General features: G+C 40.4%; 1 protein-coding gene across 2 annotated transcripts in view; it reads right to left on the bottom strand.

The window, feature by feature from the left end:
• Window positions 1-26,162, bottom strand: part of PHF21B (PHD finger protein 21B) — a 169,550-nt gene extending 143,388 nt beyond the window's left edge. For both annotated transcript variants that reach the window (XM_086466169.1, XM_086466178.1), the window contains exons 1-3: window positions 26,109-26,162; window positions 25,455-25,487; window positions 25,106-25,171 (exon numbers count right to left, since the gene is read on the bottom strand). In XM_086466169.1, coding sequence (XP_086322295.1) covers window positions 25,106-25,171; window positions 25,455-25,487; window positions 26,109-26,162 — 153 coding nt within the window. The remainder of the gene's footprint in view (window positions 1-25,105; window positions 25,172-25,454; window positions 25,488-26,108) is intronic.
• Window positions 26,163-27,088: the final 926 nt, after the last annotated feature.

Raw genomic sequence — 27,088 nt, 5'->3', positions numbered from 1 at the left:
GATGCTATTGGACTGAAGTGAATATTCCACCCACAGTTCAGCCCAATATATAGCACAAATTGCCACAGACACACACTTAACACTGAAATAAGTCAGAGCTTATCCCCCAAAGTACTGAAACAGCCCTTGGAAATATTTAAGGTTCCTGAAACCCTTCCATTTTTTTTGAGGACTTTCTCCCAACCTAAACCAAATGATTTCCATGTATGGAGCCAACAGCTTTCTAAGAGAAAACCAACAGCCAACTTTTTGTATTGTGTCACAACAAAAACACATGTCCTCAAAATGCTGTCACCAGTAAATGTGCAGTCACTTAACTCCTGCTTCAAAATGTTTGCCACTATTTTCACAAATGCAAATGCCGAAAAGACCATAGTTATTGTAACAGTGGAACTGTATTTGAATATTTAGCAGTGCCTTAAAAATAACCAAATTAACTCACAGCTACCATTAGTTGCCAATTTAGCACAAACGTTTGACATTCCTAACAAAGAAGAAAGAAAACAACTAAATATTTTATACTGAAGAGTGCCTCAGATTTTAATTAATTTTTAGGCTTTGAACTTTGCAAACAGCTACTTGTAACAGAGTTTACAAAGGCCATTTAAAATTGTGATGTTGATCTAGAAATCAATGTGCTTTCACAAAAGGCAACTCATTAGGAGTAAACATTCATAACTGCCAAGTTTTCCACATACAAGACAAAGCACCTGGAGGCTACTGAAGCAAACAATAATCAGGGGGATTTAAAATTGTGGCAAGATGATGAAAATTAGCAGATTATAGACATAAAAAAATCTGACCTGCTTAAGAAGACTTGAGTATTCCTAAAAATCACAGCCTGTACCTGTTCTCCCCTACATTCATTTAAAACAGTTGTTTTGGAACGTGAAATCTCTGAGGAAGCCCAACTCTGTGCTGTGAGAGGCAGTGACACTCCACTAAATGCAAGAGTCATGGCACACCACAGAGCAGAAATTGTGTGGCAAGCCACAGACCAGTTCTGTAAGGCGCTCCCTAAGAGGAACCACATATCCTCTCCTCCCTGCGGTTCAACAGGAGGGTGAGGCACACATCATCTTCCCAATGTTTGACAAGAACAAGATAAAACTTGGGGCAGTGGACAGATGTGACTATGACTATGCTGAAGTTTGGGGGGCCTAAATTCCAACACCCAGGCTAAGTATCCATTTGAAGAAATGCAGGGTGTATCTAAAAGGCTTTCTAAATGGCAATGTTAGTGTCAGTTTGAGTGTATAGCTCAACCTACCAACTATACTTACCTTCTGGTTCCAGCTAGGAAGCAGAAAAAACAATTTCTCATGCTGTCACCAAACAGAATATGCTTGGAAAGAAACTGAAGCTCGGAGAGGTACTGGGACACATGGCCAGTGCCTACCGGAAACATTCATCCCAGAACTACAGAAACAAAGACAAAACTTCACCAGGATCTCCATTTGGCCATGAAGTCCTTGCCTCCACCCCACCAAAATCAAATGAAGCCTGTGAAGCAAGCCAGAGACCAATATTACACCTCAGCAAATCACATAACTTCCAGACAACGTATGCTTTTTCTGTATCCTAACACCACCTAACTATATGCATGGTCAAGATTCAAGAAATTCAGTAGGAAAGCCTTTCAGCAACATAATCACAGGAAAAAAAAAATAATCAAACTTTCTCTGGTGAAGGATCATGTGCTATGTCAGAAATTAATCTAACCTAAGGCGTCTTAAGGAACTGGAGCTATTCTGGCTTTGAGAATGAACCAATTTGCGATGAGAGTTCACAGATGAGTGAGTACAAGGAAACTGTGTGGGAAGGAACAAGGGCTTGCACAGTACACATCTGTGAGCTCTATCAGATTTCCAGCTAAAACTCTACCATCAACAAACACCCCATGGATTTTGCGTGACTTGTTGAAGGTCTATGCAACTCTAAATTACCACGCTGATTGCACCAATGTACACATGAAAATCTCTATTTCTGGGAGACAGAATATAGATAATATTCCTCATTTGAATTTTTTTGTGATTATTCATGTAAAAATTGAAGTGTAATTTAATATCAGTTACTAACACAGTTATTAATGGTCTTCAGTTAACTGCTACAGAACACTATGTGAAATAAAGCAACTAAACGGAAAGATTTTATACGACAGGTTCATGGGTTTATTCCACTCTGTGGCACGCTGCAAACCTATCAGTAAAATACCAGGCATGTCACATGTTTTCTGGTTGTAACAAAGTTACCATTACACCACATGTGACATTGTTGATCTGTGTGCCGTGTACTGCAAAATAATACAGCGCAGCTCTGCTTTAGTAAAGAATAGTTTGGGCCAAGTGGCGACAATAATCCTGCACAAAGCTCTTGCTAGCCAATAGCCTGAGGGAAAAAAATACCTTTTTTTTTTTTTTGTAAGGTTAGTTTCGGCTGAATTGGCTCCCTAAGCTGGCTCATCACATCACTGCAGATGTATCATGCCAGGGCAAGGAGAAAGGTGGCCACATCCACATTTAAAATAGCATGCAGAAATGTGAACACTTCCGATAACTGTGCCGTTGGTGCAGAAAAACGAAGCCTTGCCACTGATGTCAGTGACAGCAAGAATTGTAATTCTTGTGAAAACAGGACTCCTTTTTGGGCTTCTAAAACAAATGAGTCTGCAGTATGATCAAAACATTTCTCCTAGCCTCATTGGCCCTTGCCCGATGCATAAGTATACAAAGAGCTCTTGACAATATATTAACCTGAATTAGTCCACCAGGTTTTCAGACCTCTCCTCATACCTTATTTGACAGAAACGAACCAGTGAACAGCACTGTGGATATACCTTCTGAAGGTAAGAAGAGCTTTGTTTTGTATTTTAAAGAGAGAACATTCTCAGTTTCTCTGGGATTTCTGTGTTGTACATCATTGAATTTAGATATTTAGTTATCTTTGAATTCACATACTTATATGACCATGGCAAAACTACAGTTACATCATTTATATTTATAAATGTATATACACTGCAATTGGTCTACTTAGCATTCTGATACTCAGCAATCTTGAAGGTATTTATTCTGAAAGTATACTATGGTGATTATCTGAAACAAGAGCAATCTGCTGCTTCCATTTTAAAAACGGGAAAGGAGGCTTGGGTGCTTTAAGGGACCAGCTAAATTACACACAGGAAGGAACCACCAAAACAAGGAACTGATCTTATGTCTCCAGTGACCTGAGGCAACAAGCCAGCCACTAGAATATTCTTTCCAAGTCACGTCAAATCTGGGGCCTTTCTATAGCTCCTTGTTCCACCCTTTCTTTGTCACTGTCACAATTAAATTAAGCTTTTACCTAGCTACCAAGTGGTCAACTGCTTTGCTGCCCTTACTCAGAGTTAGTTGCTAGATGGAGGACAAAGATAGTAAACTCCCTGAAGAATAGACTTTCAGACCTGTATCTGCAGCACGTTACAACTTAACTTTGGCTGGCTCATCACTCTGCATCTAAATAATAACACCAAACTAAAGTCCTACAGGTTCCAGAAAACTTCTGTTTCATTCGTGAGGTTTTTAGAGTGGTCTCCTCTGAGAAGCATAGCTAGCCTGGAGCTCTGCAGGGGAATAAAGCAGGGTGCTTGGCCCAGTCAATATGAGGGGTTTCCTATAGCTGCTCTTACCCTCATAGCTATTAACTAAACCGTAGAGGGGAAATCAAAAAGCTGTTCCATTTAAAAATATTACTACCCTGTGCAAATTCCAATTCAAAATGCAAAATACAGTTTTAGCTGCACAATCTGGTGGTAGCAGCATAGACAGAACAAAAGCCAATCTCTACTCCCATTAAACAGAGCAGGGACATGGCCAGCAACTCCTGGAGCAGGTGTCCTGGCTGAAGCCTTGTCCTACAAGATTCTCAGCCCCTCCTAGGAACAGGTAAATGCCACTTCTCTCTAAAGTAGAAATGTTGTTCACTAGTGCTGAAAAGGGTGTGAAGATTCTTTTTATGACTGGCTAAGTAGGAAAGAACACCGATCTACTTATAACAAGGGCACCTTTTCAGCTCAAAGAGTCCACCATTCCCATTGGATGGCAGATGAAACTCTTAGATAAGACTGAGCTTTAAAAAAAAAAAAAAAAAAAAAAAAAAAAAAAAGCAGCAGCATTTATATCTACAATATTTTACTAAAACCATTTTAAAGCTCCCTTTCTGAGGAAGTGATGCTTACAAAATTACAACAACTTTGTGTGTTACTTTTAACCTGTTGTGCAATTTCAGCAAAACTGGACAGAAGGGTAGACATCGGAAGATATCAAGTTACCAGCAAGCTTTCCAAAAACATAAGGTTCAGTATTTGGCTTAACTGAAGGTCAGGCACCATAGACCACCCCTCAACAGGCACCAGAGAATTAATATTTGAGAACACCTTTGTACGTCCCTGTCTCTGCAAAACCTTGAATCAGAGTTTGCCTCTTCCTTAAGCACCAAGATAAGGCACAAAACCATCAAAAACCTAGTTTCCAAAGTGTGTATGCTCACAGAACAGTATTTTTAAGAAAGAAAAGATGCCGTGGGACCATTAGGCCTAAATAAACACAGCTATGAATTCACAGCAAGTTGAGACCCACACCATTTCGGTAGCGTGACTTAACTGAGCCATGTTTCTGAAGTGTTTTGAAAGTCGGCAATATTACAGAAGGCTTCCTGCAGTGTCTGTTCAAGAAGCAAAACAACACTTATTATAATTCCATTTCCACACATGCATAACTTGGCCTTGGAAACATGTGTTTGTAGAATTAATTCTGACTCCAGGTTCCCAAATAGATGAAACCTTTCTGCTTTCCTTTGCTTTGCAGCACCAGTGTTTTACCCTCATCTGAATCTTTTCACTGCTTGACCTCTGGCTTTAGCACTTCGGGTTTTCTTAATCTGAACCAAACCCTTTCAGATGTTTGGGGATTTCCAAGGGTGAATGTAAATACTTTTTCCCCATTTTAAACCCATATTGTCTCAGCTGTCAAGGACAGCAAGACTGATCTGTAGCCCGCTGAAGGCAGCGAGAACTAGTCTGATTGGTAAAGAAGTGGAACTGAATCCAGGCTATATGCCAGTGACCTTTCAATTGACTTTGAAATGGCTTTGGATCTGGCCCAGTCTCTACTGGTGACAGCAACACTGACTAAGTCTGGAGAGGAAAGAAGAACATGTTAAAGGTAATTGGGAAAAAAGTCCCTTCTGAACATGTTCCTTAGGCAGTTCCTACGAATTCAGTGAACTTTAATGAGCATCAGTCCCCGTGTCTATTGTCCCTTCCCAATCAGAAAATCCCAGGCGCTGCTGGACTGAGGTGACACTGGAGACAGGAACTTCACTGACTAAGGGCTTGGAGACAGGGACCAGAGGTGTTGCTGTGATCAGTCCCTTCTGGGGCAACATACACATGGAATTGTAGTTACAGATAGGTTTCAACAAAAGCTCTCACTGTAGAAGCACTTAGTCTGCTTCAGCTGAAGTCAACAGTAAAACTCCTATTGACTTCAGCAAGAGATAGTATAGGCCATTGTCAAGAGCTTTTGAAAATCCAATACTGCGTCATTAAGCTACACAGCAAAAAGCAGATCTGTTGAGCAAGAAAAGTCTAGCTGTATACACTGATGCTTCTCAGAGCAGAGCTGCACTTAACTGTGCCTTATACCATAAGGAATACACCAAAGAGCATACGGGAGAGGCAACGCAGCTACAGATGTAGAACTGCATTTAAAACCCGACTCTGTATTCCTTACAAGCTTCTGACTGTAATCCTGTAATGTTAGCTTTACACATGCACAGCATTTCCTCCCCCTGCTGTGGTTAGTGTAGTTTCAGTTTGAAAATTACATTTTGTTACATCATCTATAGATTCTTTATACTTGGAAGCACCCCATCTGCAAAGTGATTCACATGATACTGCACAGATATAAAATTCCAGAACGATCCAACACAATGTTTACTTCTAAGTACTAGCCAGTCCAATAAAGCCAGAAAAAAAAAAGAAGAAAGAAAAAAAAAAAGCAAGAGCCTGATGCACATCTTCCTTCAGCTCTTTCTGAGTGTGAAAATACATGGGCAGCTTTTCTAACCACCAGCGAGTTCCAGCAGACAATCTGAGACCCGGGTTAAGATGAGTTACTCCAAAGAAGTTTGAAATAATTATCCAACACCTGAAAGCTGTGATCAACAACGTAAAACAATCACTGCCTCTTTACACTTCTACATACACACAGATTTTTTTGTGAAATAAACACACCCAGCTTTAGCATGAAAATCCAAACTATACACCTTTGCAACTCAATGGGTTGGACTTGATGGTCTCAGAGGTCCATTCCAACCTTATGATTTTATGATTCTATGCGCTTATGTGCATCTCTGCATCAGAATACAGCAGTTACCACAGAAAATGAAAGAAAGCACCTGAGGAAAGACAAAAAAGAAATTAACTGAGTGCACTTATCTGATAGTTCTGTTAAAATCTCACCTTTACTCATACTGAGCCAAGTCCTCCACTAGCATAAATGTACTGATTTCAGAAAATTTTAAACCAGTAGAAAACACGACCCATCCCCCAGATATCCCTGTACGTTCAAATGTCCTATTTGCAGAAACAAGACTACAGGATGGCAAAGAGCAAATCTCAAGTACCCCTGTAAGTACTGTGGTCAGTCTAAAAGCAATTTCAACATTACAGCACTCGCAACAACTTCTACAGAGTTACTCCTGGCATACATCAGAATCAGACCCTCTGTCAAGCTCTCTGCCTCAAAAATTCAAAAAAGAACAAGTCACAGAGTTTAACTCAGTCTGCCTTTAAACAGGAAGTACCAATGTCTGGATAGCCAATGATGAAAAAAAAATAAAAATCAAAGCAACTATGCACCATCAACCTTCACCCACATGGCTCTTCTATGAGTTTTACAATGCAGTGGTTATTAGCCACAGCACGTCACATGTTGAAACAATTACTGTAGGGGAGACAGCTTTAACTGGTAGTTCTCCTGTACTAATTAATTTTTAACTAAGAATTTATATAATTCCTTACATTTTCATAGTTCTTTATGCTTTGAGAAGGCTAGAGAAATACTAGCCAATTAGTCCATAATCTCAAACTGCTGCACTGAAGCATCCTTTCATTAATCTTCATCAGTTTCAGCTGTGTGAAAGGAAACTTTGGGTCCAGTAAAATACAGGCAACCCTTTTCTTCCAGAATCTGATCAAAAGAAAAATTTCCTTTCAAATCTGCCCACATGCATTATTGCCTCTTAGTAGCCTCCCTGTTTGAGCTTTCCAAACACCAAAAAAATAACCTAAGTGTTTATCTGCTGGCTCAGTTCATTAAAGTAAAATTAACAGCATCTTGTCCCTTCACATCATCCTCTTCTGTTCTCCTCTTCCTCCCATGGGAGAAAACAAATAACTTCTGTCTCTATCTGTAAAAAACAGATTATAATGTGCATTGGTCAGGCTATGGTGACTCAAAAAACCAAAGCTCCACCAATTCTCCTCCCCCTGGATGGCAGCTGGGACCCCTGCACATTGAAAGCAGCAGCGTGAGGTGTGGAAGCCTTCTCCTCACCTCCAGTGAAAATGTCGGCAGAGCCTGCTAATACTGCAGAATCCCACAAACACAGCTTTTTAAAACACACTCCCACTTTTTCTAACATTAGGATTGTTAAGATGAAACAAATACTTTTACATTCTGAATCTCCAAAGTTAGCAGGCTCTGGCACTTCAGATAAGACAGTAAAATAATATCTTAATATCCTGTGCTCCTCACAGCATTTTTTCTGGGAACTTTGGGGAGAGAAAGGCAAAGCAAGAGGGATAAGCCTGTGCCTTTCAGGGTTAAACTGACCAATACAGAGGAGATATAGAAGTTTTATGTCAAAATTCTTGACAGAAGGTGCTGTCTTTTCCTGTTACCATCAATATCCTTTTTTGTCAGGCTGACCTTTCTGTATATGTTGCACCAAGATTACATCACACTTGCTTTCTTTTCACTTCTCCCTCTCCTTTTCTGTGCCATCCAAACTCAGAAAAGTATAGGTGTATAGACTGGACTTCACTGTTGTCTCTTATTGGCAGAAAGAAAAAAATAAGGATTAAAATACTGCATGTTGTTTCTTTTCTTTATGACAGTGTTTAACACCCTACCCGAGATTATTAATAGCAGTTTCACAAGCTCACTCGTTCACTTTCAAGCATGCATCTGTACAAACCATGCCATCTTCTGGTGCTTCCTGGCAGCAAAAAAGAAATACCAGTGTCAGAACTTAAACTGTCATCTCCATCTCTCACTGTGTAGGGACCCCTCTCTTTACTACCCTGTATCTGAGTGCAACACTGCACACTGCAAAAATGTTTCATGACTTTTCCAGGTACCAAAAATCACAATGAAAAATGAAGTGTCAGAAACATTCTGATTTACTGTGAGAATATCAACGCTGTCCTACAAACTAATTCAGCAACCTCTGTTTTGAAAAAAACTCCGCAATCAAGTTATCATAAGAGACACTCCTATAAGAACCAGAACAGAAAATAATTTTGAAATCAGTTTCTTGATATGAAAAAAGCACTGTGCATCAGGATATTTATGACAGCTGGAACTGACTCCCCACATGTGGTAAATAGAGATCGGCTAACATGTAGAGTTACCCTTTCATCCCTTAACATTTTTTTCTGTATCCTGCAGATATAGTTCCAAACATTATAGTTCACAAACAAGTGTCTGCTATGTGTTTTCTTCCCCTGCAGCCAGCCAAGGCTCCTCAACACCTTTGCATGTCACAGATTCCCCTGCATATTAAGAGACTGGTTGTTTGCTTCCACTTTCTCTATTGGAACGTTGTTCCAGAACCTCATTCTTCTTGTCACTTCTTTGAGGCTAACACAAAACCTAACCTTCATTTCTATTGTAGTTGCACTGAGAGGACCACTGTATAATTTACCTTTACACACCATGTATCTCACGAGTTTTAAATAAACATTTGTTACACACTGAGCACACCACTATGCACTAATCCCCTAGCATATGCAGCTCTCCATTTAATTGTGTCATGTAGTCATGTGTTTCTATGCAGACTCATTACTGTGGAGGAGGAGTGTCACGCCATTGAAAAACATCCTGACAGCATCCTGACGACTGTGTGTCAGGCAAGAATCATATATGGTCAACTATACCTGTGGTATCTGAGCACCTGCTGGGAAAAAAGAGTGGTCAGTTACATTATGGCACAACCCTCATACCATTAGGTCAGTGTGAGACCTAACCCAACCTATACAGTCCCCAGTCTCGTAAGAGGAAGCACCATTGGCATTTTGATCCCTTACCAGTCTGCTTACACCACTCCCAGTAGCAGTGAAGGTCTGCAGTGGTAAAGCTTTGGGTGAAAGAATGCTACTTTTTAAAAAAAGGAATATTGGAAGATTACTCATTTGTTCCCTTGTTTTATAACAGCCAGTATTATTTTACATTGAAGGATGCCACTAGTATGCTTTCTTCCAATTATGTTTGCTTATTCTTCTATAGCAAGCAAAATGTTAAAAGTAAAATAAGTTACAACTGTGTTTATGAATCACATCATTGATTTTTCTGGGGCTCATGTACTGGATAATACTACAAACATTAGGAATCTGAAAAGAGAGGCAATAATTCCTACTGAAAAAGTGCATTGGTGAGATTTTCTTCAAGAAATATAAGGGGTTCCAAAGTGTCCCTCTAATGTCATATCCAAGCAAGGTAACAAAATCGACACTAACACTATCTGTTTACACAAATAAATTGATTGCAGACTGCAACCCAAAATACTGCTGTGCCATGGAAGAGACTTTCTCCTTGAGGGACACTTTTCCCAGCCATAGTGAGGTATAGGTTTTACATGTGAAATTAAAAAATAAAAGCTTTAAGTAGGATTCCAGAATTCCACTAGACCTGAAATGGCCCAGAGCTCAGGGACGTAAAACATTTCTAGCCCTCAAAATAGTGTGGGAAAAGATAATAGGAGTTGGTTCTTCATTCCTTTTCCCTCCAGCATGCAGAACACAGAGAAATACAGTTGATACACCCATGCTCACGAGGTCAATTATCTCCCTCCCTCTTCTCTGTTCACGGCCTGTGATACCATTATAAAGACAGAATGGCTGGAGTTGAGTAGTGCCATGTTAAGTGTCAGAAGAACCCAGCAGCAAGGAATTGGGTAAATCCACATTAATTACCACTTCAAAATCAAAAGCTCACTTCTCAAGCAGATCACCCAGTGATCTGCTCAAGTAGATCTTGTACTTTGGTTCGCATTACAAAGTCATCTTGGAGTAGACCAAGTGGAAACTTTTTAGGGCAAACTCAATAGAAGAGTTACACTTCTGGAGTACACATAACATGTTCTATGCAGTAACAGACAGTTGGTCCCTGAGACCAGACTAGGGCTAGCCTGAACCCTCAGGATGTGTACAGTATTCTCACCACCAACAACTCCTCAGCACCAACTCTTCTGCTCTCCTGATCTCCTTCCATCGCACTGCACTACTTGCTGATGCGGGCACAGCCACCATCTTCCTACAAACTCCAAGAGACTAAAGAAAAGGATTTCTTATCACAAGAAAGTATGTTTTTGTGTTTCAACCTAAAAATCCTTCAGGTTGAAGGAGCTAAGCCCATGCAGTAAAGATAGTAAGCCAGCTGGAGCCAAGATAACTAGTCTAGCAGAAGTTCAGTTTTCACTGCACGATTACTTGCACTACTCAGAGAGCTTTATAAACATCCACATTAGAAACAGATAATCTTAAGTCATGGCAAGTGATAGCATCAGACGTCAACATCTCTCGGACAATGCTGATGTTTTTTCTTACTTGCCCAATGAAAGCGGAGGTAGGTTTACCTACCTAAACAAAGAGGGGCTCTCTCATGAATTTTGCTAGATCAGCTTTATATTACCTCTTGGTACACAGGTTAAGGGAAGAAAACAGACACATCCATTCTGAGAATTAAGAATAAGTTCAAATCAAATGATCTAGCTTGAAATTACTACACTGAGCAGAGACATTGTAACTCTAACTAGAGGGTTATTCAAACACTGTAATATGAACATCTGAATATAGAAAGGCTAATAATGACACTCCAGTAGAGAAAAATCAATCACACTTCTAGTTATAGCTGGTAATTAAAAGAAGATGGAGTATGTTAGCCTTAAGAAATAAAAATGTACAGCATTTTGACAATTCCAACCACTACCGGTTTGAGTCACATTAGAACTCAGCTCCCCTCACATTTCCTTAGGCACACATTCAGCAAAAGTTTGTTCCATGCAAGAATGGATCAACTTCATGCAAATAAACAGAGTAAGACTGAAAAGTGTACATAGGAGTATCATTCCTCCTCTTAACTCCCCATCTAGCATCAAACTTTCAGAACAGAATTGCTGCTTATCATCATTAGTTAATTAGTCTTAAAATGTTATCTTCTGCTTCTTCTGAGAAAGGAGGCAATGTGGGAAGAGGAACCTGCTCAGATCTAGGCCAGCTACAGATATGCATAGACTCACACCCTGCCTGCTAGCATTACCTCTACAGAAGGTCCTCAGCCTCCCCTTTGCCAGGAACTGGGAAAGACAATCATCTTCCCCTCTCATACTTTTACCTATCCCTCTTCATCTCCCATCCCAATACTAGGGCCTCCCTGTTGTGTTCAAAACAAACCCATAAGCTTAAACTTTACTCTCTTTCTTCCAGATATCATCTCTTACTCCCGTTTCTCATGCTTTTTGAGTGTTTTGATCTCCATACAGTCTGTAAACCTCTTCTGACAGCTGGAGGGGATTTTTTTCTCCTTAAAATATGAAGGATGCTTATGCCAAAGACCTTGAGTTTGGCAGAATCTGGCCCTTGAAACATAAATCTCTGTGTCTACTCCTTCTAAGCCATTTCCACTAAAAAATACATTTTGTATGTTCTTAGTCTAGACAGTAGACAGTTGTCTCAGAATAACATTGGATAGGCTTCTAAAGCAACCAAACTAATTTTTTTTTAAGACTGATTCATTCCATATTCAGCATATCAAACCAAATTCCCACAGAAGTCCAGTACTCCATTAATGATAATTTCAAGCCTTTCTAAGTTGAAAATAGTGCAATGACTTTGGAGGAATTGTTCCTACCTAATGGATCCTTAACCTGGGAAGGTAAAATTCCTTCAGTTCATCATAACCGAACAGACTGTAAGAGCTCTGAGCTCAGTCATGTCAAGAATTTGCATTTTAATAAACCTCAGGTCATGTACGTGTCCAACCTGGTGAGAACTACGCATTTTAGAAACTTCACGTATTTACATGATAGGTTGCAACAGCCCAGCTGACGGAATACATAAGTATCTGATGATCAAAAGATTTTTTCCAAGTGAATCATTAAGTAAATATGTAGTAATTTTCAGCTAGTTATTACTCAGATTTTGTCCCAGAATAACATTTTTAAAGCTATTTGTTAAAGAAAGACCTGCAAGTGACACCAAAATCTGAGGGTTTAACCACAGTCTTTAGAGAAAGACCATCAGCAAACTAACAGTGGCTTCAGTTGAAACTAGCCTGATGAAAAAGTAAGAATCTTACGGATCAAGTCAAACACTGCATCAGTGGTTGGCCAATTTAGGACCTTTTTTTTATAAAGAGTAGTTTGGGGATGGTGGGGAAGTTATGTCCACCTGGCCCAGATGCTCAGGAAGCATCAACAGTCACAGCTCAACTGAACCCAATGAAACTACAAAAATCTTAATCTGACCGATGGCATACCTTTTCCTTCTTTTTTTTTTTTTCAAATGGTGAAGCAAAATGGAAGACTATCAGAAATCATAATTATGGACAAAGCTTTTGCTTGCCGCTGTGCCCAGCTAACACTAGTAGAACTACAAGTTGCCATACAGTAGAAAGATGTTCAGGAAATACATTAGTGGATTTCAGTCCAGATTTCAGAATGCTGGATCATCTTACAAAATCCATCATTATCATTTGACAGCACTCAGTTTAATAGGTGGCAATTTCAAAAAGCAACCAGGGACTGAACTGCAAAAAAACCCAACAACTCAACTTTACAAAATTATAAATATTATTTTCTATAAAACTGCCAACATCTTTATAGGATAGCTAGTCTGTAACAATGGATGTAATGGACCACCTCAGCCAGCCTAAGACAGGAAAATTCCAGCTTACTTGCTCAATATTTGTAACATATTTGGCAAAGACACTCAAAGATGAATTTTGGGGAACGTTTATTCTGCCAGTGTGTATGGCAAAACATCAGCAACTATTGCCTTCAATTTATTACTCACTGTTTGCATTACCTTATGGTCTGGGAGTCTTGGAACAGAATCTCATTAAGCCAAACACTAAATGCACACAGGACAAAGACAGACCTGAATCCAAACAGCTTACAGTTCAGCACTTTTAGGAGAATGACTTTAATTAAGGAAAAAAAAGAGAAATAACCAACTATAGCCAAAATTTTTCAACCAAGAGGCCTTACATCCAGAGCTTAAAACAAGGTTTAGTCTCATAAATAAAAATGGTATATCTAAATGTGCCAGAAATATGAGTTCATATTGAAGGCCTCATAAGCTCTCTGACTTCAAAACTCATGAATGCAAACAAACTCAGACTCACAGCCAAGAATACAGACTGGCGCTCAAACTCTATTCTTAAAACAGGTCTTCAGCCTTTTCCTCCACCTACCGAAGGCATATATTAAAGCTAAGTGTTGGCCTAGATTTCAACCTAAGTTCCATCAGTTTTATGAATTTACACCCAAGTCTCAACATCACTGCATAGGAGCTTCTGATGACTTCCCTCTTTACTCATCAGTGCTAGTCCTCTGTGTGTGTATGTTTACACATACATGTAGGGGGGTAGAAAGGATGAATCTCCAATGTCGAAAAAATCAGCTGAATGCTGCACTCCCACACTGAGTTTGGCATATGAAAATCAGAGGCTTTTCACAACCCTCAGTTATATTATTCATGCAGAATGCACTCAGCTTTCTATTGTTCCTGCTCTCATTGTTTATAAATGAGGCTTTGCTTCATCTGGGGATGGAAGTACCTTTAAGTTTCCCTTAGTAAAAGTACTTCTTTAATGAAGTGCAGTGCTAGCGCTCAGAGGGTTAAAGAAGTTTCTGGAAATGTTTGTGCTTCTGGAAAAAACTATTTTCTTTCTTTATTGAAAGGAAAATGAACAAGTGGAGCTGGTTGAATTGTTTTGATACACAGGTTCCGAATTGCTTCCTAAATGTTATGGAAAATAGTTAAGTTCTTCATTTTGTTCTCTGTTAGTGCAACATTTGCAAAGGAAATTTCTAAATATGTTAAGACTCTTGCTTTTACACCTCACTTAAATATTCCCAGCATTACCATACTAAAAAAAAAAAAAATTACCCCGAGATACGGTCTTCAAATGTTGTACATGGTGTAAATACTATTTCTCATGACAGGACATGAATTGTACCAGAAACTGCAGGTCCCTTCTGCTATGGCCAATACAGCTGCAGAAAAACATATAACCCTTTGTCTAGCAATGTTGTGAATTTCATGATTTAGCTTGTTTGACAGTTCAGGCTGTCATCATTAATCCTGGTGATTGTGCAAGATTCTGATGCATTCCCCCAGCTTAGAGTTTTTTTCAATCTAATTTAAGTTAATAAACAGTGGACTGAATTGAAAAAGAAAAAAGTAAGTTAATCACATGGAAACTTAATCGCTTTTGGCTTCAGAGGACATCCTTCTGTTTTGAGTCTAACATCACAGTATTTTAAAGGTAGGTGGGACTGTGTCTTTTACTCCTCCGTTTGTGGTACACTTTCTGTTTATAAAGTTCAAAGGACTTCTTTTATGATCCTACTAAGGCTGTGATATTGCAGATCCAAAGGGGACAACAGACAGAATGTCACCTGACATGCTGAAAACAGAAAACTGGAGTCAAATTCATCCATCCATGCATCCGTATTTTGGAGCAAAAGGAAACTTCTGTTTTGAACAGTTTGCCAATTAATGAAAATACATTTACATTTTACTAATGTTAAGCAAAGAAACAATTCAATCTCCTTCAAAAATCATCTCCTGTCTACTTGCAAATATCAGTGGACTTTATGAAACTGATGGGTTTTGTCTTTTTAATATCAACCCCTAACATATTAGCTCTTAACAGAAGTTTAATGAAACCATCCCCAAGAGCAGTATCTCTAAGCCAACAATCTCCATCTTCTGTGGGTTCTCCTAACACTGTGGACTGCCTTCATCCACCCTCTCCTCTTTTCACCTGCTTTTCTCCCTCTGGCCAGATTCTGATTTTCATCACACCTGTGCAAATTCTGGGTAACTCCAGGGAAATATATTTCTGGATTTACACCTGTCTAGCCAACAGAAAATTAAATTGAGCTGAATAGTATTTTTCCCTTTAATTTATGAGAAAAAAAATAATGAAGTCTAGATCCTATTGCTCATACACATCTTCTGCATTCCTCAACAGACTCTATGGAAAAAAGCTACTCGCAGACTTTTTCACTCAAAACAGACAAGCAGAACTTGGTCTGCAATTAGCAATGGAGAGAACAAACAATATTTCTTTCAACAAAGATAAGCACTAAAGGTCATTTGAAGGAGTGACAGTAGTGCAGTATTTCAATTGGTTTTAAAACAACAGGGCTTTTAATATATATTTGCAGTTTAATTGCCAGGTTTTGTCCAAGAAGAAAGAAAAAAGATTGCAAATGTTCCTGTCACTGCTGTATTCCAATTAGTTTTAGAGGAGCGAAAGACAATAGATTAAAACAACCCCATGTAACAGTGGAGAGTAAATAACCTACAAATCTGGAAACTCGTCTGTGTGTGCAACGAGGACTAGAACTGGAACACACATAAGAAAAAAAGTGCCTTGAAAGAAGCTTGGGTTGTTTTTAATTTAAATCCATGCCTATTCAAAACAGTCATATCTGAATTTCTAAGAGCAAGCAAAATCACTATGCATTTACCATACTAAATGTCTTTTTCATCAACTAACAAAACAGAACAGATACAAATGAACCAATCAGGGATTTCGAGTGAGCTATCAGTGTTAGAAAAGCTACTCTGCACATTCCAGTTGAGTCACCACAGAGAAGAAAAAAAAAAAAAAGGAAAAAAAAAAAAAGGGCGAAATAAATTACTGTGTGCAACTCCATCTGCAAACTGCTTCTCCCGCACTGGTATGTAATAAAATGTGTTGCTAAGATACAAGCTGCTAAAGAAGTTCATTAAAGGACACTTTAAACAAAGCTGCCAGACTCTTTTCCCTTTAAAGACTGCTTATTTGGTTCTGTCCCTTGTGTTTATAATTAGATCCTCTATATGAGAGATTGTGCTCCATTCAAGCCCACTCAGCAAAGCATGTTAATAAAATAGCGTAAATAAGGCACTGGCTTAGGTTGTATATATTTATGGGCTACGGAGCTGTTGACAGAAATACATTTGGATTCTGCTTGTATTTTTAAAAGCAAAATAAAGCTTTTCCAAGTAGCTTCTCCCCAGGCTGGAGACCAGAAATGTCAGCTTCTGCACCCAGCACTCTAACCTAACTCTCAGAAAATACTTTCAGGCAAAGAAAACTGGCTTCTTGCCTAAAGTTTGAGTTTCTGAGATGCCTCTCATATAAGCTTTTATGTGCAAGCCTTTGTTATCTACATTGAAATAAAGGCCAAGATTGTTTATATCTCTCACCTGGCAATCTTAATTTTTTCAATCTGCATATGAGTTCCTAGATGTGTGTTAACAATTTGCAGAATTTCCTTGATCTTAATATGTTAATGGCACAAATAAGTCTAATTTATCACATTTTCTTGCCAGGAAAGATATGTTATCAAAAAGGTCTTTATCTGACCTTATATAAAATACTTCTAATCTCCACAATAACATTTTCATGGTAGGTGTATTTTGGCTTTTGTTTTGGTTGAAGGGAAAAGAATGGGCAAAGCATACTTTGCATTCACTCATTGTGGTGAAATCATATCTAAAGAAATAATTTCAGCATTTATCTGTTCAGCACTTAATAACACATGAGATGCATAAATCACAGATGAGAGTTAGTATCAGTGATTATATAGGAAATGTTACTTGTCACTTTGTAACCTGCATCTCATATTAAATTCTGTATCACAGTCCCCAGTATGTATATATTTTTAATTACATTTTCAGGCTCATTTACATGCGCATATTGGCTTTCTGCCTGAATGATATCAAAGAGAAAGACCTTATGCTCACACCCAGCCACACATACACACAAGCACATTTATGCACAGAAACACTCAAGTCTGTACATTTCTGAGAATGGAAGCTTCTCTCATCTTTCTCATTCTTAGAAAAGCTTTGGTTCACCAATAAATCTTAAGGTAATCTTAGCTGATTCAAAGCGCTTTAGAAAAATGGAAAATTACAGAAAATGCAGGTTAATCTCTGCTGCATGTCAAAAGTATCAATGATTCTTACTTGACTCATGTTAATCAAAATGTTATATACATTTTCACTTTCTGAACCTTGTAAGATTTGTCATCAATAGCCAAGTTTGTGCAGAAAGGCTATTCCACTCCTTCTAAGAGGTAAACTACATCACAAAGCACCAACATCATCAAGCTGAATCAATGTGGAAAGGAAAATGACCTATACACTATATAGATTTCACTTCTGTTTCGAGACCGATTGTATGCTTCTTCTGATTAAATGCAAGCCATCAGACAAACTTTCAGGTGAACACACTGTGCTTGCCACAGCCTCAATGCCCTGGCTCTTATGATTAAAATCCAACTCTGAAAACAAGATTGCCTCTCAAAACCTCAAATTAACACCACCTATCATATCTACAGACTCCCCAGCTGCTTATTGTTTTGATTTTACTGCAGTCGCATTTAGGGCCAGTTCTCTGGTTAACTTTCATTCAGCCAAAGGGGCATTCTGTAGTTTAAACTCGGGCATATCTTTAACTCCTCCATGAGTTAAAAAAAGAAAACACATCCTCCTATTTTTTCACTGTCTCTGTATATTAACCAGAAGAGTCTGCCTGTACATGTGCAAAAAAGCCCTGTGGTACATATTAGATTTCAATAGATGCTTACTATTGGCAGTTGCAGGTTGTAGCTAGAACTAAGCCGCATCAGCAATTTCATATGACACTCTGGAAATTGCTACTACATAACAATAAGTAGCTGATTCAAAATGGGGAGGGGAGGGGGGGAGTGGTAGAAAGCATGTTTAAGGAAGTATATTTTGGCTCAAGAAGAACATTTCCAAGTAAAAAAGTAGTACCACCTTAAGTTAAAAAAAAAAAAATCTACATACATCTATATATATGCATATAAGGGAAGTGTGTTTAAGGTGATTCAAAAACAAGGATTGGACAGACCAAATATGAGTCTGTTAGGTTGAAATAACTGTCTACTTTAATGGCAGAAAGAGAAATTTGCATTTCAATTAGTCCAATTCTTTTTTTGTTCTTCTTTGTTCTTATCTTAAACTTGCAGCCCATTTTCATACTTCCCTTACCTCCAACTACTCTGCGTGTACAAATTGCCCTCTTTGACATCGTGGCCACAAATACACCATTTACCACGGCCTTGTCTTATTGATTTCCAAACTTCTACCCTTTAACTCTATTGATTAGAAATTGTGTTGATGCTTCAGATTTTGTTTTGGGGGGCGGCAGGGAGAGGGAGGTAGCATTTTATAATTGAGTACAAAAATACTGCATATTTTATCTTTGATCACAGAGAGAAAGGCATAGAGGGAAAAGTTAAAAGTAACTCTGTATTAACGTGCCTTTATACGCCTTCATGCTTTCAACTTGAAAATCAAATCTGGAATGAGATGAAAAGGGATTTTCTTTACTTGAACATACCAGAAGTGTTTAGAGTGATGCAGTATCCCATTGAAAATGTGATTTCAAATCACCATTCAAAACCCCTCCTCTAGCATCATGCTATGGAAAGGAGACATTTAGAGAGATTCCCTTTTCCCTCCACAAGAATGAGCCTGCGGAACAGATCCTGAAACAAGGCAAACTGATATAAACATCTGACTTGATACACTGTTCTGGATGAGCCGTACACATGGCATGAACCAGTGGAGAATTTGTTCCATTAAACCAGCAGTCTAGACAAAGGTACTTCTGCAGAAGCATCGCTTTTAACTGTCCAAGCATCTACTAAAAAATTAAAACAAATTCTAACACCAAGATGTAGAGTTCCTATGTAGAACTAAAGTTTCTTTGAAAGGGTCTCCCTACCAAAGTAACATGTAGACCTGAACAGATACTTGTTTGCTGCAAGTATTAATTAGATATTTTACAATGTGTAACAGGTAGCAAGTACCATTAGTGTAAAACCAGAAGTGAAATAAAAAGGTATTGCTGGCATAATTCCTTTTTCTGAATAGACAAAGGCATTGTAAGGAAAAAAATTGCTAAATCACAGGGATAATCATCATAGCCAGCTCTTCTAATGAGGCATCATGGGATTACTGGAGTTATTATAAGAGTCATCTTATTGAAGAAATTCAAAGTTAATTGAAATCAATTGTACTGTTCTGACAGCAGGTGTTTTAAGTGGCTACGATATCAAAGTGAACTCTTTAAAATGGTTAGAATGAATGTAACGTTCACTTTTCAACTCTTAGCCCTGCCAAGTGATACACTGTACAAGTACAGAAAAGTGTGCAGTCAAAGAAAAATGCTGGAATGAAACAGGATTTCACATGCCAGTCAAGCAGCTACCAAACAAAAGGTGGCTCTAACCCCCTCCAGTATACATTTTCATTACAGATGTGCAATTTCCATGAATCTTATAAGGGCAACCTAACGGAAGGCAGAAAGCCACAAATATACATATTCCCATTGTGTTTCACCTCTGTGAAAATGTCTTTTATTACCCTTTTTCCCCAATATGAAAAGGGAATCTCAATATGGTATTACTGAAAGCACAAACAGAATTCTAGGATTGCCATTATGCAAACTACATTTCCAAGTTTCTCCTCCAAGGGGCTGCAGACAAATTCTTCCTCACTTTTGTCACTTTTTCTACAGACGGCAAAGCAACCAGTAGATTACTAGCTGACTCCAGCAATAAAATAATAATAATAATAATAAAATAATAAAAATAGAACAGAAGCTTTCTGAGTTACAATCCAGAACTAATCTTTACTTTGATCTAGTAAGTTCATTTGACTCTGCAGTTTCCCAGCAAAGTCAGCGGGACCTCAATGTGCGGAAGAACTGCAAAGTCAAGCCCGTATTTAATACCTGTTGTCTTTGTGTTTAAGGACTCAACGCAGTGATTGAAAAGTTTAATATTTTGACTGGGACCTCATCAATCCTGCCTCCCTCAACTTCTGCAAGTCACAGAGAGAGGCAACTCTTGCCTCAAACTGGACTGCTGTGGGCACCTTGGGACAGAGTTCGGTATTAGGGTCAGCTTGATTTGGAAACATCTATCAGGTTTTACCTCACTTTTCACTGTAGCTTATAACCTTTATTTTACTTGAACAATTTTGAAAGCCATATGAAATACTGAGCTTTGGCAAATGTCAATAATTTCCCCTTCAACATGTGTAAGCAATGATGCTATTCCCAGGCACAGCACAGCACGAATTCCAACAAACCAAAAAACCCCTTCCTCCTTTTCCCCAAAACAAAGATACGGCATCAGTAAAACCAGACATCTTGAGCTAAATCACTTCCAACAACTTGCATAAGAACTGTACTTAAATTTTAAGAAGTCTAACACTTTCCACAAACAGGCTTTGTCGGTGATCACCACAGGCAAAATACAGTCAGCGATTTAATTTCAGATATACTACCCAAAAATACAAACCAGCAATAACACAGGCTGGAAGAGTCTGCCTGAAACTAATGTTGATTTTCTGCATAGATAGTAAATTACGGTAAAGAAATGAGGCAGTGCACAAGTGAATGGCATATACATAATGTCTTTCAGGAAGACGTATTTTTATTACTGTGCTCCAGGACAGGCTGTCTGAATTCAGAGTCCATTGCAGTTGAAAATACAGTAGCCCACACATGCTCATTGTTAATTTTTAAGACCTGTGTTACCCTCTAATACTTACGTCATTTACAAGTAACTTCCAACTGGAGGTTAAAGGTTTGTTTCTTTCTTTATCTTGATCTATTCATTAATAAGTGACAACTTTCTAAAATTAAAAGACCCTTAATGACTCTTTAAGGACATAAAGAACACAAGAAACACCTGCAGCAGAGCACCTCTGGTGTGCTTTTAAGGCCAATGCTGGCTCTTATGATAGCTCTTTTATTTACATATAAATGCTTGTTGCTTGACAATTTAGATAAAAATGTTACCGCTGCTCTGCATGTGCTGTAGATTGAAGGTGTAAAACCACTGGACCAACTAATGGAGTCTTCACACATCATATCTTGTTAAAGAAGAGGTAACCCACTCTCAAATGCTATTACAATTTATCAAAACTATAGTATACAGAAGGTACACTTCTAACAAAAGTCTAACTTTTGTCTTTCTGAGTTAGATGCCAAATTAAGTATTGATGGAAGCTGCACCATTTCAATAATGAAGATGATGGCTCTACGGTACTCATTTGAAAACACTGAGAAAATATTAAAACTACATTTAGTTCCATATTTCTCTAAACAACCAACATAAAAGAAACATCAACGACCAGTCAGGGATCCCTAATTAGGATGCAACTTAAAATCCAACCGTGCATAAAAGTCTACTTTATACAATTACATCACGCAGAAAAGTTGATTTTGTCATTCAATTCTTTCTCTCTTTATTCATAACTTTCAGAAAAAAAAAAAAGAAATATTGCCACAAATGCCAATTGATTTTGTCATTCAATTCTTTCTGTCTTTATTTGTAACTTAAAAAAAAAAAAAAAAAAAGAAGTACTGCCACAAATGCCAATGGCTACAATAGAAAGCTGATGAATAGGCCTACTGAAAGATAACACTCACTCCTGCTATATTTCTAACAGATGTGGACGATGTGATCATCCATTCATTTTACTATCTGTTTCATCACCCACATGTGCAGTTTAATTGAAATGCAATTTTAGCATCTTTTGTATTCAGTGCATGCACAATCAAAGGTATACATTATTGAATTATGAATTAGTTGTGCCTAAACAAATCTTAGGGGGGGCAAAGAGGGAAGGAATGTAAATACATACGTAAAAATAACCTCCCTACTTACACTGCCTGCTGAAGTTCATATCAGTGTTTTGTTATAGCCACAAAAGTGAGAGCTTGAAACCACTAAAGAGCTACAACGTTAGCCTTTCTATTGTCTTAGTAGGCACCTTCTTCATGCCCTCAAGGACCGATAGTTCATTTATAACCCATTACCTAAGGAGCCACTACTAATCATAGCAAGTCTGCAAAGTTACACAACGGTTTTGTAACTTGCATAAAGGCTAAGACCTCCAAACTCATTTCACTTGTGACTCAAAAAAGATTTCAGTTTAGACCTCCAGAGGCGGCAGTCTGGAGCAAGACGACACCACATCACCAGCTGGTCTCTTATTTATAAGCTCTTGTTGCACAGGATGTTTAAATTAGTAAAAGAAATCTAGTGGTTTGCCTAAAAATACTAGGTTTCCTGCTAGGCCAAATTTGCTGTTTACAGAATTTTAGTATTTTATGTTTAATTGCTTCCTAGTTTATAGATTTATTTATAAGATTAGGAGAAAGGCAAGCCATAAAATATGCCATGACTGTTTATTAGTTCGTTTGGATTATACATAAATATGTTGCACAAGCTTAGAGAAAATCTTTTTCACCAAGCTGAATCAGAACATTCAAACTGTATTTTCAAATGTGTCTCTCTGCCTTATCTAAATTCCAACATGACACATAATAAATAGCTTCTCATTTACTATCATCATAAAAATTTAAACAGCCTTGAAATAGTTGCTACAATACAGGGGAAAATGATCAAATGTATGTTCTAAATACCCACTTAGAACAGTAAAACTATTTCCATATTGAAGAAAGAACACATAAAGATGCATTGTTGCAGTAAAGGCTGTTACCTTGTTTAAAAAAAAAAATCTTCTACTCAGTATAGTAGTATTAGAGTCAACAACTTGCTGTTTTACACTGCAAAAAAGGACTAACAGCCCTTAGCTATCATGTAGTGTCAGATTTGCTTTAAAAAAGAAAGTATCTGATTTGATTCTATACAGTGATTAAACATCTTTGTGCTCTGCTGAGTAGGGTATTCTATCCCCTCCCCCCTCCAAAAATGGCATCAAAGCAATCAAAATGGTAATGTTCAGCATGAATGGGGCCCCATCCCCCACCTTCAAACTCTGCAGACTTTTCTCCATGTTAGAAGAAACCAACACCCCTTCCTCACAAAATGGAAGCTTCCACTACCAAATTGAGAGTGCTGACAAATTCTGATTACAATAAACTGGGAGGAAAAGGGTGGCATATAATCACCATCACCTATGGGCACAGATTATACATGCACGGATCACTTTTCAACTTTAACCACAACTCCAGCAAAACAAAACCAAACCAAACCAAAAACAAAACAACAACAACAAAACAAAAAAAAAACCACCACAAGAAGGGGGGAAAAAGGGGGGGTGGAATCGCACACGTGCCCCCTTTCCCTCTCCTCTCAGCCCCGGAGGTCCCCCGCCGGGAGGGAGGGAGGGAGGGAGGGGGCGGCGGCCGTGGGGCTGGCAGCCCGGCGCCCCGCGGGCGCTGTCCCCGGCCCCCGGTGCTGACACGGCTGCTGCATTCCGGAGGAACCGCGTCCTCTCCCGCCGCCGGCGGGGCCGGGAGCCGAGGGGACGGCGAGGAGAGCTCAACACGGCCGCGCCGCTCCCACCCCCCCACCACCCCCCCCCGCCCTGCACCGGGGGGACGTGAAGGGGAGGGGGATGGGGTGGGCATGAGGGCCAGGGGGTGGAGAGGGAAAGTTCCCCCTGGGGGGTGCTCAAGCCAGCAGATTTCCTGCTGGCTTTGTCAACTGCCCTTCCTGCACTGGAAGTCTTGAAAGTTGGGGACAGGGAGCCCGGGGGGGGGGGGGGGGGGGGGCGGGGGGGGGGATGTGTTGCGGAGAGTTGGGTGAGGGCGAGTGCGAGTGTGCGGGCGGGAGTGCGGCGCCCGGCGGCGGCCGCTGTCCGCGGTGCTGAAACACCGCCGCCCCCCGCCGCGCCCGGCAACTTTCCTCCCGGGGGGCGGGGAGCGGGTCACGGGCGGAGCGGCGGGCCGGGGGTCACCCGGTACAAAAAGAGAGATGAGAAAGGTTTGGGGAGGGCATGGGGGGAGGAGGGGGGGAGGAGGGGGGGAGGGGGAGGGAGGAAGGAAGGAATGTTTCTGGTTTGTTTTGTTCCCCTCCTCCGGTCTTTTTGGGTTTGCTGCCCCCCCCCACCCCCCCCCCCCCCCCCCCCCTTTCCCCGGCAGCTGAAACAGGTTAATCTGTTTTTATTCGTATTTTTGGAAGGGGGAAAAAAGTGAAAGTGCCTAAGTGAACTCGAATCAAAAGCCAACACGTCAGATCAGACCAAGGGAAGAGAAAGGCAAGTGGGGAGGGGGGGGGGGGGGGGGGGGGGGGGGAGAAAAAAAAAGAAGAAGAAAAGAAATAAAGTGATCAATAAAAATCAGTTTTGTAATCAAACCCAGAAATGGCTCCGAACTGGGCTCCAGCCTCCTCCCTCCCAACTCTTGCTCTGCACATTACACGGAAGTGCACAAAGTAGCCCAAGACAGGAGAATTTTCCATATTCCTAAAACATGTCGACCAACTCAAAATGGACGCCTCATTTTTTTTTTTTTTTACGTTTTAACTACTGCTTATCTTTTTACTACTAGTACTAAAATCATTCTTTCCCCCAGCAAGACATCCGAGAATCCGACCTCATTTTGAAAACATGCATTTTCTTACTTTACGCTTAGGAAAATGGATGTTATATTCTCTGCTGTCGGTATTTTTCAGCTAACGCAGACACTTTTCGGATGTTTAGATAGTGCATTGTAAAAACAAGAAGAAAAACCAAACACAACTGAATCGATCCGTTCCTTACTTGTTTCTCATTAAGAGCTGCTATTCTTGATTGCCTTTCATGGATTTGTTTCTTAAGATCCCCGTTCTGCAAAAACGGCAATAAGACGCATATTAAAGACAAAGTGTAAACTAACCCCTGTAATGAACAAACTTGCGATCTAGAAATTGTTCAAAGGCAAAACCGTTCCACCAAAGCCGTACGAAAGCATGCACACACAAAACACCCTCCTTAGAAAGAAAGCTCAGTGCAGACTACAAAATGAGATCTCTTACTGATAAAGTTTCTCATCCTGCTGTCCCAGCACAACTGCGCTTATTACAGCAGGGATAAAATACTGAAGAAGAGAAAAAAAAGGATCTGCATTTACCTGTGGATCTTGCTTCATCTGTGCAACTAGTTTCTATAAAAAAAAAAAAAAATCACCCCCAAAAAAGGAGGAATTAGAAACTGTTTCAAGTTTAATGGATTTTTTTAAATGTATGTATGTGTGTGGACGGGGGAGGGAGGGGGGTAAGGAACAAAGAGGCAAGTAAACACTGCGAGTCAGTTTCAAGCAAAGCTCATAAATATTCAAGTCTCGTCCTAATCTCTCCAACACACACACACACACACACACTCGCACACACTCGCTCACACTCACGCACACGCACACACTCACACTCGCACAAGCACCGACCGCAACGTTAACTCCGCGTCTCCACACCACACACCACACACACACACACAAAAACTCAGCCAAACAAGCCGCAAAACTACTTTGGCGAAGTGCTCGCCATTGCCGCGGGGGGCCGGGGGGGCCCGGGAGGGGCTCCCCCGCCGCGGCCCCGGCCCCCCCCGCCGCCCCGGCCCCGGCCCCGGCCCCGCTCCCCCCCTCCCTGATCGATAGACCCTGCGACAAGAAGCAAAGGCTACTTGATAAGCATGCAACACTGGCTCCCTTCCGATCCTCCTCTCCCTCTGAAAGGCACCGGGGATAGACGAGCATTTTTTATTTGCTTATTATTTTATTTTTTTTTTTTACCTGATGACACTGGATTTCCACTTTTAACGCCTCTTGTAAGCTGTGTAGCTCCATCCCTGCAACTTGCCAGGCACTTTCCTGCCACTTTCAGATCCGAATGAAGTTTTTTTTGTTTGTTTGTTTGGTTTGGTTTTTGGTTTGGTTTTGTTTGGCTTGCCTTTTTTTTTTTTTTTTTTTTTTTTTCTCCCTTTCTTTTCTTTTTCTTTTTTTTTTTTTTTTTTGCGTTTTTTTTTTGTTTTTTCTCTCTCTCGCTTTTTGCAACCGACCCGCCAGCCAGCCAGGCAGCCACCCCTCCCTCCACGGAAAAAAAAAAAAAAAGTAATCAAAAAAAAAGGGAAGAAAGAAAAGCTAGGAAAAAAATAATTCAAAAAAAAAGGAAAACCGGCAGTAACAATAATAGTAATATTAAAAAAAAAGCGACAACAACAATCGAAAGAAACAACTACTCAGTCTGCAAAGCAAGTTCTTTGCCTCTTTGCTGGGGACACAGACTCATCACTCACTTTCCGCCAAAGTAGGGGGGCCCCTCCCCCCGCGCCCCCGCCCGCGCGCCCCCCGCCCCCCCCCCCCCACCGCCCCCGCTCCGCCCCGCAGCCGTTCCACCGCCTCCCGCCGCCCCGCCACCCCCACCAATGGGGACGGCAAAGGCTGAAAACGGGAGGGACTATATTTCCTCGGAGTGCGCGCCTTGATTTCACTTTGCCTGGGGAAAAAGTTGTGCCTCGGCTGTCAATGCTAATTCGGCGGTGCCCGGATGGAGCGGGGGGGGGGGGGCGGGGGGGAGGGAAGGGAAGGGAGGGGAGGAGCGGGGGGAGTGAAGGCTTGCGGCCCGCGCATGCGCCTTCCCCCCGTCGCCGCCGCCGCGGTAAGGCGAGAGAACAACAAAGTGCCGGTGGGCGCGCGCGCGCGCGAGCGCGCGCTCCCCGGCGCGAGGGCCCGCGGGGAGAGGGGCGGAGCGAGGGCGGAGGCGCGGGGCGGGT

Source organism: Leptosomus discolor, chromosome 1, assembly GCF_034619465.1.
Source record: "Leptosomus discolor isolate bLepDis1 chromosome 1, bLepDis1.hap2, whole genome shotgun sequence".
Classification (NCBI taxonomy): domain Eukaryota; kingdom Metazoa; phylum Chordata; class Aves; order Leptosomiformes; family Leptosomidae; genus Leptosomus; species Leptosomus discolor.
The sequence above is the reverse complement of the archived record's forward strand: the minus strand, read 5'-3'. Positions and strand labels throughout refer to the sequence as shown.